General features: G+C 35.2%; 2 protein-coding genes across 4 annotated transcripts in view; one reads left to right on the plus strand and one right to left on the minus strand.

Moving 5' to 3' along the window:
• LOC108965293 (unconventional myosin-Va) overlaps positions 1 to 10,066 on the minus strand; it is a 12,582-nt gene extending 2,516 nt beyond the window's left edge. Inside the window, exons 1-17 of one of the 3 annotated variants that reach the window (XM_018927600.1) lie at positions 9,615 to 9,644; positions 8,140 to 8,953; positions 7,934 to 8,058; positions 7,752 to 7,865; positions 7,185 to 7,676; positions 7,015 to 7,108; positions 6,711 to 6,937; positions 6,433 to 6,456; positions 5,978 to 6,091; positions 4,585 to 5,471; positions 3,961 to 4,529; positions 3,750 to 3,897; positions 3,583 to 3,680; positions 3,277 to 3,472; positions 1,928 to 2,153; positions 1,692 to 1,857; positions 1,458 to 1,584 (exon numbers count right to left, since the gene is read on the minus strand). In XM_018927600.1, the coding sequence (XP_018783145.1) occupies positions 1,458 to 1,584; positions 1,692 to 1,857; positions 1,928 to 2,153; positions 3,277 to 3,472; positions 3,583 to 3,680; positions 3,750 to 3,897; positions 3,961 to 4,529; positions 4,585 to 5,471; positions 5,978 to 6,091; positions 6,433 to 6,456; positions 6,711 to 6,937; positions 7,015 to 7,108; positions 7,185 to 7,676; positions 7,752 to 7,865; positions 7,934 to 8,058; positions 8,140 to 8,953; positions 9,615 to 9,644 (4,451 nt within the window). The other 2 variants (XM_018927601.1, XM_018927602.1) reach the window with 2 other exon arrangements.
• Positions 10,067 to 10,418: 352 nt separating this feature from the next.
• LOC108965246 (DNA replication licensing factor MCM4) lies at positions 10,419 to 13,735 on the plus strand. Its single transcript, XM_018927512.1, has 9 exons — positions 10,419 to 10,614; positions 10,671 to 10,987; positions 11,049 to 11,971; positions 12,072 to 12,266; positions 12,328 to 12,504; positions 12,563 to 12,929; positions 12,988 to 13,229; positions 13,298 to 13,508; positions 13,571 to 13,735. The coding sequence occupies exons 1-9, from the start codon at positions 10,542 to 10,544 to the stop codon at positions 13,664 to 13,666; spliced, it is 2,601 nt and encodes an 866-aa protein (XP_018783057.1). The 5' UTR covers positions 10,419 to 10,541; the 3' UTR covers positions 13,667 to 13,735.
• Positions 13,736 to 14,128: the final 393 nt, after the last annotated feature.

The raw sequence follows: 14,128 nt of genomic DNA on the forward strand, positions 1-14,128 counted from the left end.
AAAAAAAAAAATCGATTTTTTCAAATTTCTAGACTAGTATACCCCCTTAAAGGCGAAGGAAAAACGATGTAATAGAAAAAACTCAKATTGAAACAAAATTTTATATTTGGTTATAAAATGGTTATATCGTTTCACAAAAAAATTAAATTGATATAAAAAATTATTGTTATGTAATTATATCAATGCCTAATTATAACTCATTAACTTAAGTAAATGTTTACCACGCAGCCACATTTATGTCCACGTGTATAATAAAATTACACTTATGTATATCATATCTGTATGTAGCTGCATATTTTATCAATATCTTATAATTATAGCTGTGTATGTATGCTTTTATTTTTATTTAATTTAATTTTTTACTTAAATATGCGTTTAGCATTTTTCTATTTTATGTTCGTATTTCCACTTATTAACTCACTTCACACACACACTGCCACTGAAGAGACGGTATAACACGCTCTTAGTTACGCGCTCACATCTAACTCTTACGCTCTTTCGATAGATAATAGCGGAGATAGTTTATTTACTATTTTAAGTATTTACTTTTATGTTTTAATTTAATATGTACAAAATGTGGGTAGAGAAAATTTTCTTTGTTGGTTGAAAAATAAATTAAAATAATAAAAATGAAATAAATGAGRAAGCGTATGACAAAATCGATAAAGACGGTGAATATCTTATGGGGGCGCTATTTTTAGTTGGTACGCATGTGTGTGTGTACGAGTAAAGGTAATTATTTACAATAGAATATTTGAAATATATGTATAAATATGTATGTATGTATGTATATGTGTTGCCAATGATATATGTGGATAAAAAATGTATAAAATAAATGTATTAAAAAAAAGTTTAAACAATTTATAAAAAAACAAAATTTAGAATTTCTTTTTTTTTTTAATATTTTTGAAAGCTAACCTTTAAATTGTTTGACATCGCCGCTAGAAGAACTTAAAATAAACATTTTCTATCTTTAAATGGAAATTTCCGAAAGCATAAAGGATTACGAAAAAATTTCCTTCGCAAACAATTCCTCTTTATTGGCGTTGACACCGCTTACTATATATGTACATGTGTACATATATAACATATACATATGTACATGTGTACATATATAACATATATGTACATGTGTACATATATAACATATATGTACATGTGTACATATTTAACATATATGTACATGTGTACATATATAACCGAGTTATAGTCAAGTTAACAACAGCGCGCCAATCGTTCTTCTTGTTTGGCGCTAATTGGAGATTCCAAGTGTAGCCATCRGGTCCTTCTCCACTCAGTCCAGTCCATTCGGACGACATGACCTAACCAGCATAGCTGCTGTCTCTTAATTCGCTGAACTATATTAAAGTCGTCGCAAACAATTACAATAAAAAAAATTAAATAATATTAAAAACAAAAACTGAAAAGTATGGTTATACATATGTATATACTCTTACCGTATACACATGAATATTATATACGCAGGGAAACCGGGTAATAATCCAATAGCCAAACGTGGAGTCATATCGCCCACCAGACGTTGCAGAATTTTATCGAGATCTTCACTGCGGAACTTCATGACACCTAAAAGACAAAGAAAATGTAGTTATTTAGTTTCTTAATAAAAAAATAAATAAAATTATAAAAATAACACATTAATCACACACAAAAAATCACATAAATGTATTCACCTTGATAATTTTGTATCTTCTGCTTGCTCACATTAGTCACAGCCTTTTTATCATTTTCTTTGCTATTACCATCTTGAGGAATGCCGTGCTCCTTTAGTTTGAACATTAGCTTGTCATTACCCTGTTTTAGCGCCTCAAATTTGCRAGTCATGGCATTCATTTCCTCCTACATGGAGTTTAAAAATATCATATTAAATATGCGCGCSCAGGCAGAGCGTTTTGTTTTTGTTACACACCTGTAGCTGTGAATATTGCAATACCGAACGTTGCAACTCGTAACGSAGATACCGTTCACTCTGACGCAATGCCTCAATATTGCTTTCAACGCTTTGCTCCAGTCCATTATGTAGCAGTTCCTGTAGTTGTGTCTTTTCGTGACGCAAATCATCAATTTGTCGTGTGAGATCGGCGAGATGTGCGTTATTCTCTTCGGTTAAAGCGCTCAACTCGGATTCCAATTGTCTGCAAATAAAGTAACAATAAGAATAATTAATMTTTCAAACTGCTATTTGAGAAGATTTAAAGTTTAAAGCAGTAGTTTTTTATACATGAAATCTCTACGGTTACGATCACATTTCGCAAATTTTAAATAATATTACATTTTTTGCAATATTTTTCAGTTTAAAAAAGAATTCAGCTAAATTGCATTTTTGGCACCTAACCTAGAAAAGTTTCCGATGGTACGTACTATGGCATTGTATGGAGTTCATCAAAAAGTCGGAAAATAAGTTTTAGACTAAATATATACTGTTGGCGTCGTCTCTAAATAAAAGCAGCAGCGGAAATTTACTGTCAAAGATTCCACGTTCCTATAGATTGTGTATGCGGCATACCTAAATAAACGCGGCAACACTGTGAGTTGAAAAGTTCGAATTTGACAGCGCTTTAAAAAGTAATTTTTGTAATTCTTCTTACAAATTTCATGATATTTAATATTTGTACAAATGAATGAAAATATTCTTACTAAATTAATTCGTTTTGCATTTTACTTTGTACTAATTTTATAATTAACACTCTGCTCAACGCGTTTATTTAGGTATGCCAGTTAGTTGAAAAACAATTTAACCTGCTATGGTATTCAGAACGTTTTTGAAACCATTTCAACATACATTTATGAGAGTTGCCAAGAAAAAAAAAATACCAAACTCCGAAATCGGTTGTCAAATGTAGCATATGACAAGTGGATATTGAACAGCTTGCAGGATATTTTCACCTGCCATGTATGCATTTAGTTTAGCAWTGGTGTTTTTGTTGTAGTACAGAGATGAACAATCGCCAGAAAGAGTTGTCATGCAAATAATTTATGTGGCGAACAAAATGCTTCTTTTTTGTAAACAGTAAATATCAAGCAGGTTTTTCAAGCCCAAACTGTCAGAACTAACGTCAATAATAAATTGTCAATAAATTGTAATTTGCGAAATTTTTGTTGCAAAGTAATTTTGCACACAATAAAGAAAATTATATGATTTTACGGCCTTCTTCGAGAAACTGAATATTTCTTTTTTTTATAAATTTTGAAGAGTTTTCGTAATTTGTGTCTAGTTAAARTAGTATATTACATTTTTATACTTCACAAGTCGCTTACCGATTGACCAGCTTCTGTGCTTGGAAAGCCTCGATCAATTCATTATCATTCAAATTCTTCAAATCCACGCCACGCAACGAAACGCCTGTGGTACCGAATGACTTCAACGATTGACTCTGCTGTTGCAGAACAGCTTTTAGCTGGATGCACTCATCACGACGACGTCGGAGTTCCTCTTGCAGCGCTTGATATTGAGCTGAAATTACAATACCACATTTATTTSAAACTTGTTTATTYTAGGAAATATCTTAGATTTCCCGCTACACTTGGTTAAGACATTAGTTAACACAATACTAATGGTTTTACCTTCTAATTCGTTCATTTCGGAGCCATGATTGATGCTGCTSCGCAAGAGATCATAGTCGCTGCGTAGTTTCTCATTCTCCACCTCCAGTTCGGAAACGCTGAATATGTGTAATATAAAAAAATGTTATTTTTAAATTTAAAACAATATGCTTCTTCTTTTTTTTTACCGTATAGAGTCTTCTGTTTGATTATTTCGCTTCATTAGCCGCTCCAATTGTTCAGTCAACTGTTTATTTTTCTTTTTCTCTTCTTCGAGTATGCTGCGCAATTTCAAAATCAGACTCGTTTGACCCGATTTCGGCGTTGACGTAGTTTCTGTAAGTATTTAGTTCAGTATTAGGCATATAAGTGCTATTTAAATATATGGAATGTATTTACCGATTGTCGTAAAGGTTTCCGGTGATATTTGATTGGCATTCTCTCCACCTTGATGGCGTCGCAGTTCGAGCGTATTCTTGGCGGAAACATAGCCGACGTCGTCTTCATTTTGACTCGAAGCATTACTAACCGAACGTGAATGTTGATTATTATCTCGTGTGCCATTCGGTTTCTGATGGCGACTCAACTCCTCTTTCAGCATGTAATTTTCATTTTCTATAATCTCTTTTTCTTTAATTGCACGCTGGTAGGCCTCATTAATTTCGTAGGTTTCAACTTCAGAAAATGTACGTTCCATACGCGAATTGGTATTCATTTCAGCATTCTTCGCCATTTCGATCATTTGATCGATCTGCTTGCGCAATTCGATATTTTCCATGCGCCAAACCTGTTTTTGTTGCACCCAATCCTCCTCAGAGTGATCTTTCTCCTCGAGTAATTGCATTTTTTCATCACGTTCAGTTTCCAATTGCTTATTCAATGCCGCCAAATTGTTATCCTTTTCAGCGACGATCGATTTCAGATTACGCACTTCAAGTTCCAGGGATTTCTTCACTTCAAGTTTCATTCTGAAAATTAMAAAGTGTTATATAAGCTCATATAAAATTTTTGAAAAATGCTTACTTTAATACGGAAATTTCGCTTGACTTCGACTTCAAGCTAACATTCTCGCGATTCAGCTCGTCAATCTTCTGTTGCATTGATATGATCTTGTTTTCGAGACCTTTGTACATTTTCTGTATATGCGAAATGGTTTTCGCTTCTGCCTTCAATCGCTTGAATTGACGACGCGCCAGGAAACGCCGCACCGCCGACTGGCAGACAATGATAGCGCGTCGTTTCTTCTGATAGGCRCGTCTCGCCAAGTAGCCGCGTATGAAGCGTTGTATTTGCACAGCGCGATAGTGATCCATGGCGGCYTGGAAGCGTTGACGTGCCAGCATACCACGYGCATACTGTTGTATGCCACAAATTGTGTGACGCAGTCGCAGGTAACGTCGACGGCACAACCAACCGCGCGCATATTTCGATATGACAACAGCCGCATGCTCTTCCCGCATTTGTTGCGCTTTCTGGCGAGCCAAATARCCGCGCGCATAACGTTGTATACCGAGCGCCGTCCGCTGCAAACGCTGAAACCGTCGCCGCTGTATAAAACGACGCACCACCGACTGTATGATCGTTATGTATTTCTTGCGCAAATTCGCGCGCACCTGTTCCAGATAGGCTACCTGRCCGGCCCGAAAGAATATTTGCGTATTGCCGAAACGATACTTGTCCACGTCGAGTATCCATTTAGTCACAATATTGTGACACGATTGCTTCATGTCGTTTTTGTTGACCAACGTGCGATGAGACAGCAATTGGTAGCGCATATAAAAGTCATGGTAGGACCAGCGTGATGGGAAACCAGCGGCTGAGATGCGTACCGTTTCGAGTACACCACATGCGCGCAGTTGTTGTACGATTTTGGAAGCCTCCCACTTGAAGGCCACTTTATCATCGTTCGGCTACAGAGTGTGGTAGAARGAAGAGCGAAGTACATTTTTTATTATTAGTTAGTTTTTTGATCGTTTCTTATTCATATTTTAATAAGGGGATGTATGTATAGAAGGATATGCATACATCTACTTAACTTTTATATCTTTTAGTTAAAAGATATACTTTTATACTCCAGGACAGAAAAAAATTAACGAAAAAATTTCTAACCTCAAAATGACACTAGGGAAAATTTTGTTAATTGAAATATATACATATATGTACATATACATAAATATATATTATAATACATAATTTATATCCAATTTTTTACCAATTTGATATGAATTTAAAAAATTAAACACCCTAACACCGTAAAAAAACGTGTAAACAAAAATAATGTTTTTTTTTTAATTGGATCTTGCTGGGTTTTTACTGAGCAAAGCTTTAGTCATAAAGTTTCTGAAGAACACTAACAATTTTTATTTTCCCATATACTTAAAACAAAATATAATTTTTGTTGTTTAGTGTCACTCACCTTTATGCAGCGCACGTAATGCGGTGTTGTTGCATGCAAAGTGGATATGAGCGATGAAAGACTCTCTCTAAATTGTGAGCCAACCGAACGGCGATGTTGTTTTGACGGAGCGATCTAGAAGATAGCGCGATAAAATAGCTTGTACAACAGTTTTTTTTTTCATAAAATGATGTAAAATGGTTAAAAATAACTGAATGTCGAAATTGGGTATGCGTATGGTTAAAATTTTGGTAAGTCAAAAGTGGGTTATTAGAAAGCAACACAAGTGAGTAAACCAAATGACGGTTAGRCTTTCCTTATCAACCAAGTTAGTTACGTTTATAAAGACATATAACGTAATTACAGTTAAAAATATGTTAATTTTGTTTGTGTAAATTTGTATAAGAAAATTAGGGAATAATAAGTATTTGGTGTTAGAAAACAACAACACATATATGCCATTTAAAAGCACTAACTCGCTTGCGATTGTCTGCAGTTAACTAAACATCCACGCAAATAACGACATCATTATCAAGGTTCAATCAATACAGTGACGTTGACGAAAAAGAGGAAAAAAAACAATACGAAAACAGTTACTTATTGAAATGCGTACATAGAGCTGAAATTTTTTGGTTTTTTTTTAGTAAAAAACTGTTAAAATCTTCAAATAGTTAAATTTAATATGTATAGTACATACAATTATATGCAGTAAAGAGACATTTATTTGCATTTTAAACATACACATCACACTCACCTGTTGCCTAGTTGCGCTGATCACTACACGTCCACCTAGCGTTGTTACTTTTGCGGCGTCTGCGCACAGCGTATCAATTTCCTCCATATCCATTAATTGTTTGCATAGCGACATCTGCGATTGACGTATAACATTGACCAGCTCTTTCGATACGGTATCACGATTCTTTTCCAGAAAACCATAAACGTCATATTCAACCGTATCGGAGAAATGCTTAATGTAAAAGCCTGAAATAAATTATATATTTTATTAAATGTACTAATTAAAATTTGTAAACAAAAAAGTCTAGACKTTTAACACGTACTTGTGGTGCCGAAACGTGGTTTTTCAAAATGTGGATATTTATTGCATTTTTCAATTAGTTTGCCAGCCCAACTCTCGTCACTGCCCTTGGGCATCTGTGCAAATATTAAATATTTCGTTAAGTAAATATGCAAACCCGTTTATTTTGTTACATTCTGCATATGCGCTTACCCTACATTCCTCATCGAGGAGATCTAGTACGCCCAGCTTCGATTCTATTAAGTCTATGCAGGGCTGATTATCATAGAAGTCTATCATTGTCCATGTTATGCCTTCCTTCAAATATTCCTCTTGTTCCAATTTGAATACATGTTGATTGAATTGTTGTTGCAATTTCTCATTTGCATAGTTAATGCAAAATTGTTCGAATGAATTTACTTCGAATGTCTCGAAACCATAAATATCCAAGACGCCAATGAAACTGTTTTGCTTGCGACTAGCCGTATTTAGGCTCTTGTTGATAACTTGTACGATATACTGAAAAAGTTTCGCATAGATATGCTTTGCAAGCGCATCTTTGGCAGCTTGCGCCGTGCTAATGCTGTTCGGTATAAGCACTTGCTCGTTAACTGATTCGATTTGACGTGTTTTTAACCATTGACGCAACTCATCTGGATTAATTTTTAACATGTCAGCAGTCACATGAAGGTGTAGATCATTATGCTGTTAAATAATTATGTAAAGTAAGTGATTAATTATCTGCAATTTTATAGACAAATTATATTTGAATATACATACATTGATATCACAACCGTCAGGATCGACTTCGTTAGTACCTTTCTTATGCYGTGGTACAAATATTATATTGCCTAAATGCAATATACCGGCAAGAAGGTTTAAGATATCTGTTATCTGCAATATAGATATATAAAAAAAAATTAATAAGGGTGCATATATTTCAAATTTATCGTTTAGCTCACCTGCAATGTGCTAAAACCCAACACAATCATAGCCTGTATAGTTTCTTTGAATTGCTCTTTGTCCGAGACTCTATCAATATGTGGCGAGTTCCCCATTTTAAGATACTCAAACTTATCCTGATGATCTACAAGTACGCAATTATCATAAAACAAAACAAAAATTAATACAGAAATGTACATTTGCATATATTCGATATCAAACGCACCTAATATTAATTCCGGATGCATTTCACGTGCATCGCAAAGTTGATAGAAAATGTGATAATTCCGCTCGCCCGGCGCTTGAAATACAACACGTGATTTCTCCAACAAATATGTGTGCATTGTGGCGCCCGTCAGATTCATAACACTCATATTATTCTTGAAAAGTAGTTTCGTAAATTTACCAAAGCGTGAACTATTATCATTACGTGTAGTCTTTGCGTTGCCGAATGCCTCCATGATTGGCGATGATGCGAGTACTTTGCGTTCAACTTGTGTTTCGGATTCAGAGCCTCCAACTGCAGCAAAATAACGCATTGCATACTTTGCAGATACCGTTTTGCCCGCACCCGACTCTCCGCTTACAATTATGCTTAAATCACATTTCTCACGTTCTAGCTTGGTATATGCTTCTTCGGCTAAGGCGAATATGTGTGGCTCCAATTCGCCCATTGAACGGCCACGGTAAGCTCGTATAATACTTGGGCCATAGAGTGGTAATTCGGCATATGGATTTATGGCAACTAAGATGATGCCACAGTATGTGTAAATGATTTGTCGTTCGCAGAAACGTACCTTTAGATTGTGTAATACAGCAGGTTCATGCAGATATGACATAGCCGTCAGATCATTTTGTCCGATTAGTATAGCGGGATTGCGCAGTGGTGGCAAATTACTTCCATCGGGCTTTGTAGAAAGTTCCACTGAAGTGCCGGAATCTTTGACGATCTGTATGGTTATGTCGCCTTTGTGGTAATCCCTCTGTACTGTGGCAGTCTCCCATACTTGCTCTGGATGGGGAACCCAGATTTTGGACCCCTAAAATAATTGTATAGAAAAACCAAGGTTTTCATATTAATAGAACTTGTATGTTAAAAGATTTTTTCTCAAATTAATAACATTCTTTCCATTAATTTCATAAAATATACATATGTATATGGTATGTTTAATTCACTGCAGCTGTTTTATATTTCCAATACTATGCAATTCGTAATCAAAGCTCGAAAACATTCACAACTAACTCTTTCAATATGATTGCTCTGTCAAGTGGTGTGTACAAAAATAGCAATTAGTTATTCTTATAATTGGCCTTATCGTTGGCAATAGTCACTTCGCATTGATAGACCACTGAATCATCATGCACCCTTAGCTAAACTTTTTTTTATATCATTTGATTTTTTACCTTTACACTTGGTAATTTTTTTTCTTATTAGAAACTAAAACCAATATTTTTTTTTATTTTGTCCTTCAAAATATAATCGATTGCGTATAAGAATTATTCTAGTTAGACCAGCTAGTCTATGGAATAAAGTTTCAACCGAATAATTGAAGTATTGGTTTGTATCAAAGTTTAGTCTATGTACATGAAACCGCTCGTCGGCCATCCAACTTGTCAACACATTACACTTGCACTTGTAGGGCTGCTGCCTCCAAGTTGATCACTCAAGCAGACAACCGAAAAGCGGCGTATAATAAATACCTTTGCATATAACATGTCTTCGTTCGACATGATTTTGTAGTAATCTCAATGCAACTCCTTGTCTACTACTCCGGCGATTACGGTTATATGACTTCACACATAAACTGTATTTAACTAACAAAAGTGTTTACTAWGGCGGTAAACCCAATTTTCAATCAATTTGTTGGTATCGTTTTCGTATCTTCTTCCCACCAGGTAAAAGCTAATCAGTGTTTATTTTTGTATATGAAGGTGTGTGACCTTATTTTTTAAATTATATCTACTCATTTAATGTTATTATAATTTAGCGTACGCGTTTCACTTCCTTCAAATGCATATTTCGTAACGTTTTTCTTATTTTTATCTATATTTTCTAATTATATATAATATTACAGAAAATTTCGCTGCCTCAAACAAAGAAAATGAAAATTAATTTGTAAAATAAACTAAATTTTTCACTCTGACGTCTAGTCAACTGAACGTTGACGTTGACAACAAAAAAGCAATAAAAATTACAGAACCACACGTACACAAACACCTGCCGGCCGTAGCGTTACCAGAAAATTGTTACTTTTGAGATCATTCCTAAAACATTCATCCTGTAAAAATTAAGGAATTTTCTTGCAAATTACAAAATAATAACATTTATATGTTTTTTTTAGATATATGTAAGGCTCTTATTATTCCTGGTCATTTCTATATTTAAATATTTCAATCGAATTTGACATGAGAAATTCTCTAAGTAAAACCGGTTACACTCAAGTATCTAAATCGAAATGCAATCGTGCTTCAGAAATGTCAATCCGAATTTTCGCGCGGTTTTATTTGTCAGTTGCGTTTACATTACTATTTGCAGCGTGAATTTGTTCAAATATAATCAAATAAAACCAAAGTATCAAATTGTTATATTATTAATATTTTGTAACTATATAACATCAATATATTAAAATGTCAAGTCCCGCTCGAACACCCGAAGGTGGGGTAACCCCAAGAGGTCAAGGTGAACGTACTCCAACGCGAAGTAAGTATTTCAATATTTAAGGTCTAGTTAAAACTTATCACGATGGTCTATTGCAGACCCTGTGGTTCAGGATGCAACAGATACACCGATGCGTATGGGCCCAACAACTCAACGTCAGAGCCAACAGCCATCGGAAATTAGTTTGCCTCCAACATCACCGGGCGGTTTAAGTTTACCAGCAACAAGTCCAGCCCGTGCGCTGGGCATGAGTGAAATTGATCTAAGTTCGCCATTGAACTATGGTACTCCAAGCTCCATTGGTTCTATTCGCACACCACGTTCTGGTATTCGTGGTACACCTTTGCGAGCACGTCCTGATATACGCACTGATAAAAGGATGCGTCAAGTGGCAATTGGTGGTTCTGCAACCGGTGTAAGTATGGAACTTATTGCGTGTATTTTTGTTTTCTTATACAAAAATTAAAATTTTTTAGTTGGATCCAATTGCTGAGAAACCCTCAGAAGGAACTGATACTGTGTCTGAATCGTCTTCAACACCTCAAATGGTTGTTTGGGGCACCAATGTTGTGGTGCATCAATGTAAAACAAAATTCAAAGTTTTTCTTATGCGCTACATCGATCCTGACGTAGAGCGCGACGAAATTTCTGAAAACATAGATATAAATCAGCCAATATATATGCAAAAGTTGGAAGAGATTCACACTCTAGAGGAGCCTTACCTWAATGTGAATTGCGCACATTTGAAAACATTTGATGAAGCACTCTATCGCCAGTTGATTTGTTACCCTCAAGAAGTGATCCCAGCTTTCGATATGGCAGTAAATGAAATGTTTTTCGAACGATACCCAGCAGCTGTATTAGAGCATCAGATTCAAGTACGCCCCTTTAATGCGGATAAGACACGTAACATGCGTTCACTCAACCCTGAGGATATGGATCAGTTGTTGAGTATTAGTGGAATGGTAATACGAACATCTGGTGTTATTCCGGAAATGCGTGAAGCTTTCTTCAAATGTATAATATGTGCTTTCTGCACCGCAGTTGAAGTCGATAGAGGACGCATTGCTCAACCAACCCTCTGTACAAATTGTAATACAAATCATTGTTTCCGATTGGTGCACAATCGTTCAGAATTTACAGATAAACAACTAATTAAACTGCAAGAGTCGCCGGACGACATGGCTGCCGGTCAAACACCACACAATGTGCTTCTATATGCCCACAATGATTTAGTGGATAAGGTTCAGCCTGGTGATCGTGTCACCGTGACTGGTATATATCGCGCTGTCCCATTGAAGGATAAGGGGCGCAATATTAAGAGCGTTTACAAAACACATGTTGACGTAGTGCATTATCGGAAAGTTGACAGCAACCGTTTGTACGAAGAGGAAGAAGGGTAAGTAAAGAAATTTCTCTCTGATCTCAAGAAAATGAATGCATCATATATGTATATATGTACATATATATATATATATATTTTTTTTTTTTTTTAATAGAAAAATTCATATTTTTACACCAGAGCGTGTGGAATTGTTACATTTGCTCTCACAGAAACCGGATATATATGATCGTTTATCCAGAGCCATTGCTCCTTCCATTTATGAAAATGATGACATCAAGAAAGGTATTTTATTGCAATTGTTTGGTGGTACGAAGAAAAAGCATTCAACTTTGGGCAGACAGAATTTCAGGTATGCTTAAAAATAATTATAGTTTAATTATTTCACTATTCAAATTGAGTTTAATTAATAGAGCGGAAATTCATTTGCTTTTGTGTGGTGACCCCGGTACATCAAAGTCTCAGTTGCTACAATATGTTTTTAATTTAGTACCGCGCTCACAGTACACTTCGGGTAGAGGATCTTCGGCAGTTGGTCTAACTGCTTATGTTACAAAAGATCCGGAAACGCGGCAACTAGTGTTGCAAACGTGCGTATTTCTTAAATTATAGTTTAAAAGCAACATCAATCATTTCTATATATTTTAGTGGTGCACTGGTATTGGCTGATAATGGTGTTTGCTGTATCGATGAATTTGATAAAATGAAYGATTCCACGCGCAGTGTCCTGCATGAAGTAATGGAACAGCAGACCCTAAGTATTGCCAAGGCTGGTATCATTTGTCAGCTTAATGCACGTACCTCCATTTTGGCAGCTGCTAATCCAGCTGAATCGCAGTGGAATAAGAAAAAGAATATAATCGACAATGTGCAATTGCCACATACACTCCTGTCAAGATTTGATTTAATTTTCCTTGTACTGGATCCACAGGATGAGCAATTTGATCGCCGTTTGGCAAATCATCTTGTATCCCTTTATTATGTGACTCGTCACGAAGAAGAAGACACAATGTTTGTAAGTGATTTTAATACATTTCCATTAAGAAATTTAATTAAATAAGAATTGTATGTAGGACGTTAGTGTACTACGTGACTACATTGCTTATGCTCGAGAACACTGCTCTCCTACTTTATCGGAGGAAGCTCAACAACGTCTCATTCAAGCATATGTTGATATGCGTAAAGTTGGCGCCCGTCGCGGTCAAATATCAGCGTATCCAAGACAGCTGGAAAGTTTGATACGTTTATCGGAAGCACATGCTAAAGTTCGCTTGAGTAATGTAGTAACTGTAGAGGATGTAGAAGAAGCTTGGAGGTAATAATTGTCCTTACCATACTGTTTGGTAGATATGTATGTTAATAATACATGATCTTATTAACCAGATTACATCGTGAAGCTTTGAAACAATCTGCCACTGATCCACTTTCTGGCAAGATAGACGTGGGTATTCTTACAACAGGTTTGTCGACTGCCGCACGTAAGAAACGAGCTGATCTCGTATTAGCTATTAAGGAAAACCTTAAGAAGAAAGGCAAAGTGCCAACTGTTCCGTATCAGAAACTGTTTAAAGAAGTCAAAGATGCTTCACAAATTGTAAGTATTTAGTAAACCATTGCAGCGTTTGTAACATATAATCATATAATTTGTTCATTCAGCTCATTACACGTGAACAATTCGAAGATGCGCTCAAAGAAATTCAAGATGAAGGCGCCATTGTTGTGATGGGTAAAAATACCATCAGAATCTGTTAAGTACAAATRGATAAACATTCATATATATGTTTTGTGTCATCGTTTTTTATTTCATTACAAAAAATTATTCCAAATAAATGTCTTTAACATATTTTAAAAACCCGGCATTTTGAATTTTTCGCTTTTATTTAAAAAATTGTTTGTTCCTTTTAACTTATTATTTTTTTTGTATATGTTAAATTTTTTTAGTTTATAAATTTATTTATTTTTTAGTTTGTATAATCCTATCCTAATAACACTACTAAACAAATCAGAAGTTTCCATTACGTAAAGCTATTTTTGTAATTTTAGTAAATTACTCCCTACCCCTTGTTTACAACACAAAAAAATTSTAATTATCAAAAAATATTTACTATAAATTGGGATTTAACGACCCAAAATTAAGAAGATTACTGCAAACTAGTGTATTTTTTAAATATCTACTGCTTAGCTCGTTTAACACCCCTGTTTCTAACTCCTTTA

Source organism: Bactrocera latifrons, unplaced genomic scaffold, assembly GCF_001853355.1.
Source record: "Bactrocera latifrons isolate USDA-ARS-PBARC rearing strain unplaced genomic scaffold, ASM185335v1 scaffold_138, whole genome shotgun sequence".
NCBI classification, from domain to species: domain Eukaryota; kingdom Metazoa; phylum Arthropoda; class Insecta; order Diptera; family Tephritidae; genus Bactrocera; species Bactrocera latifrons.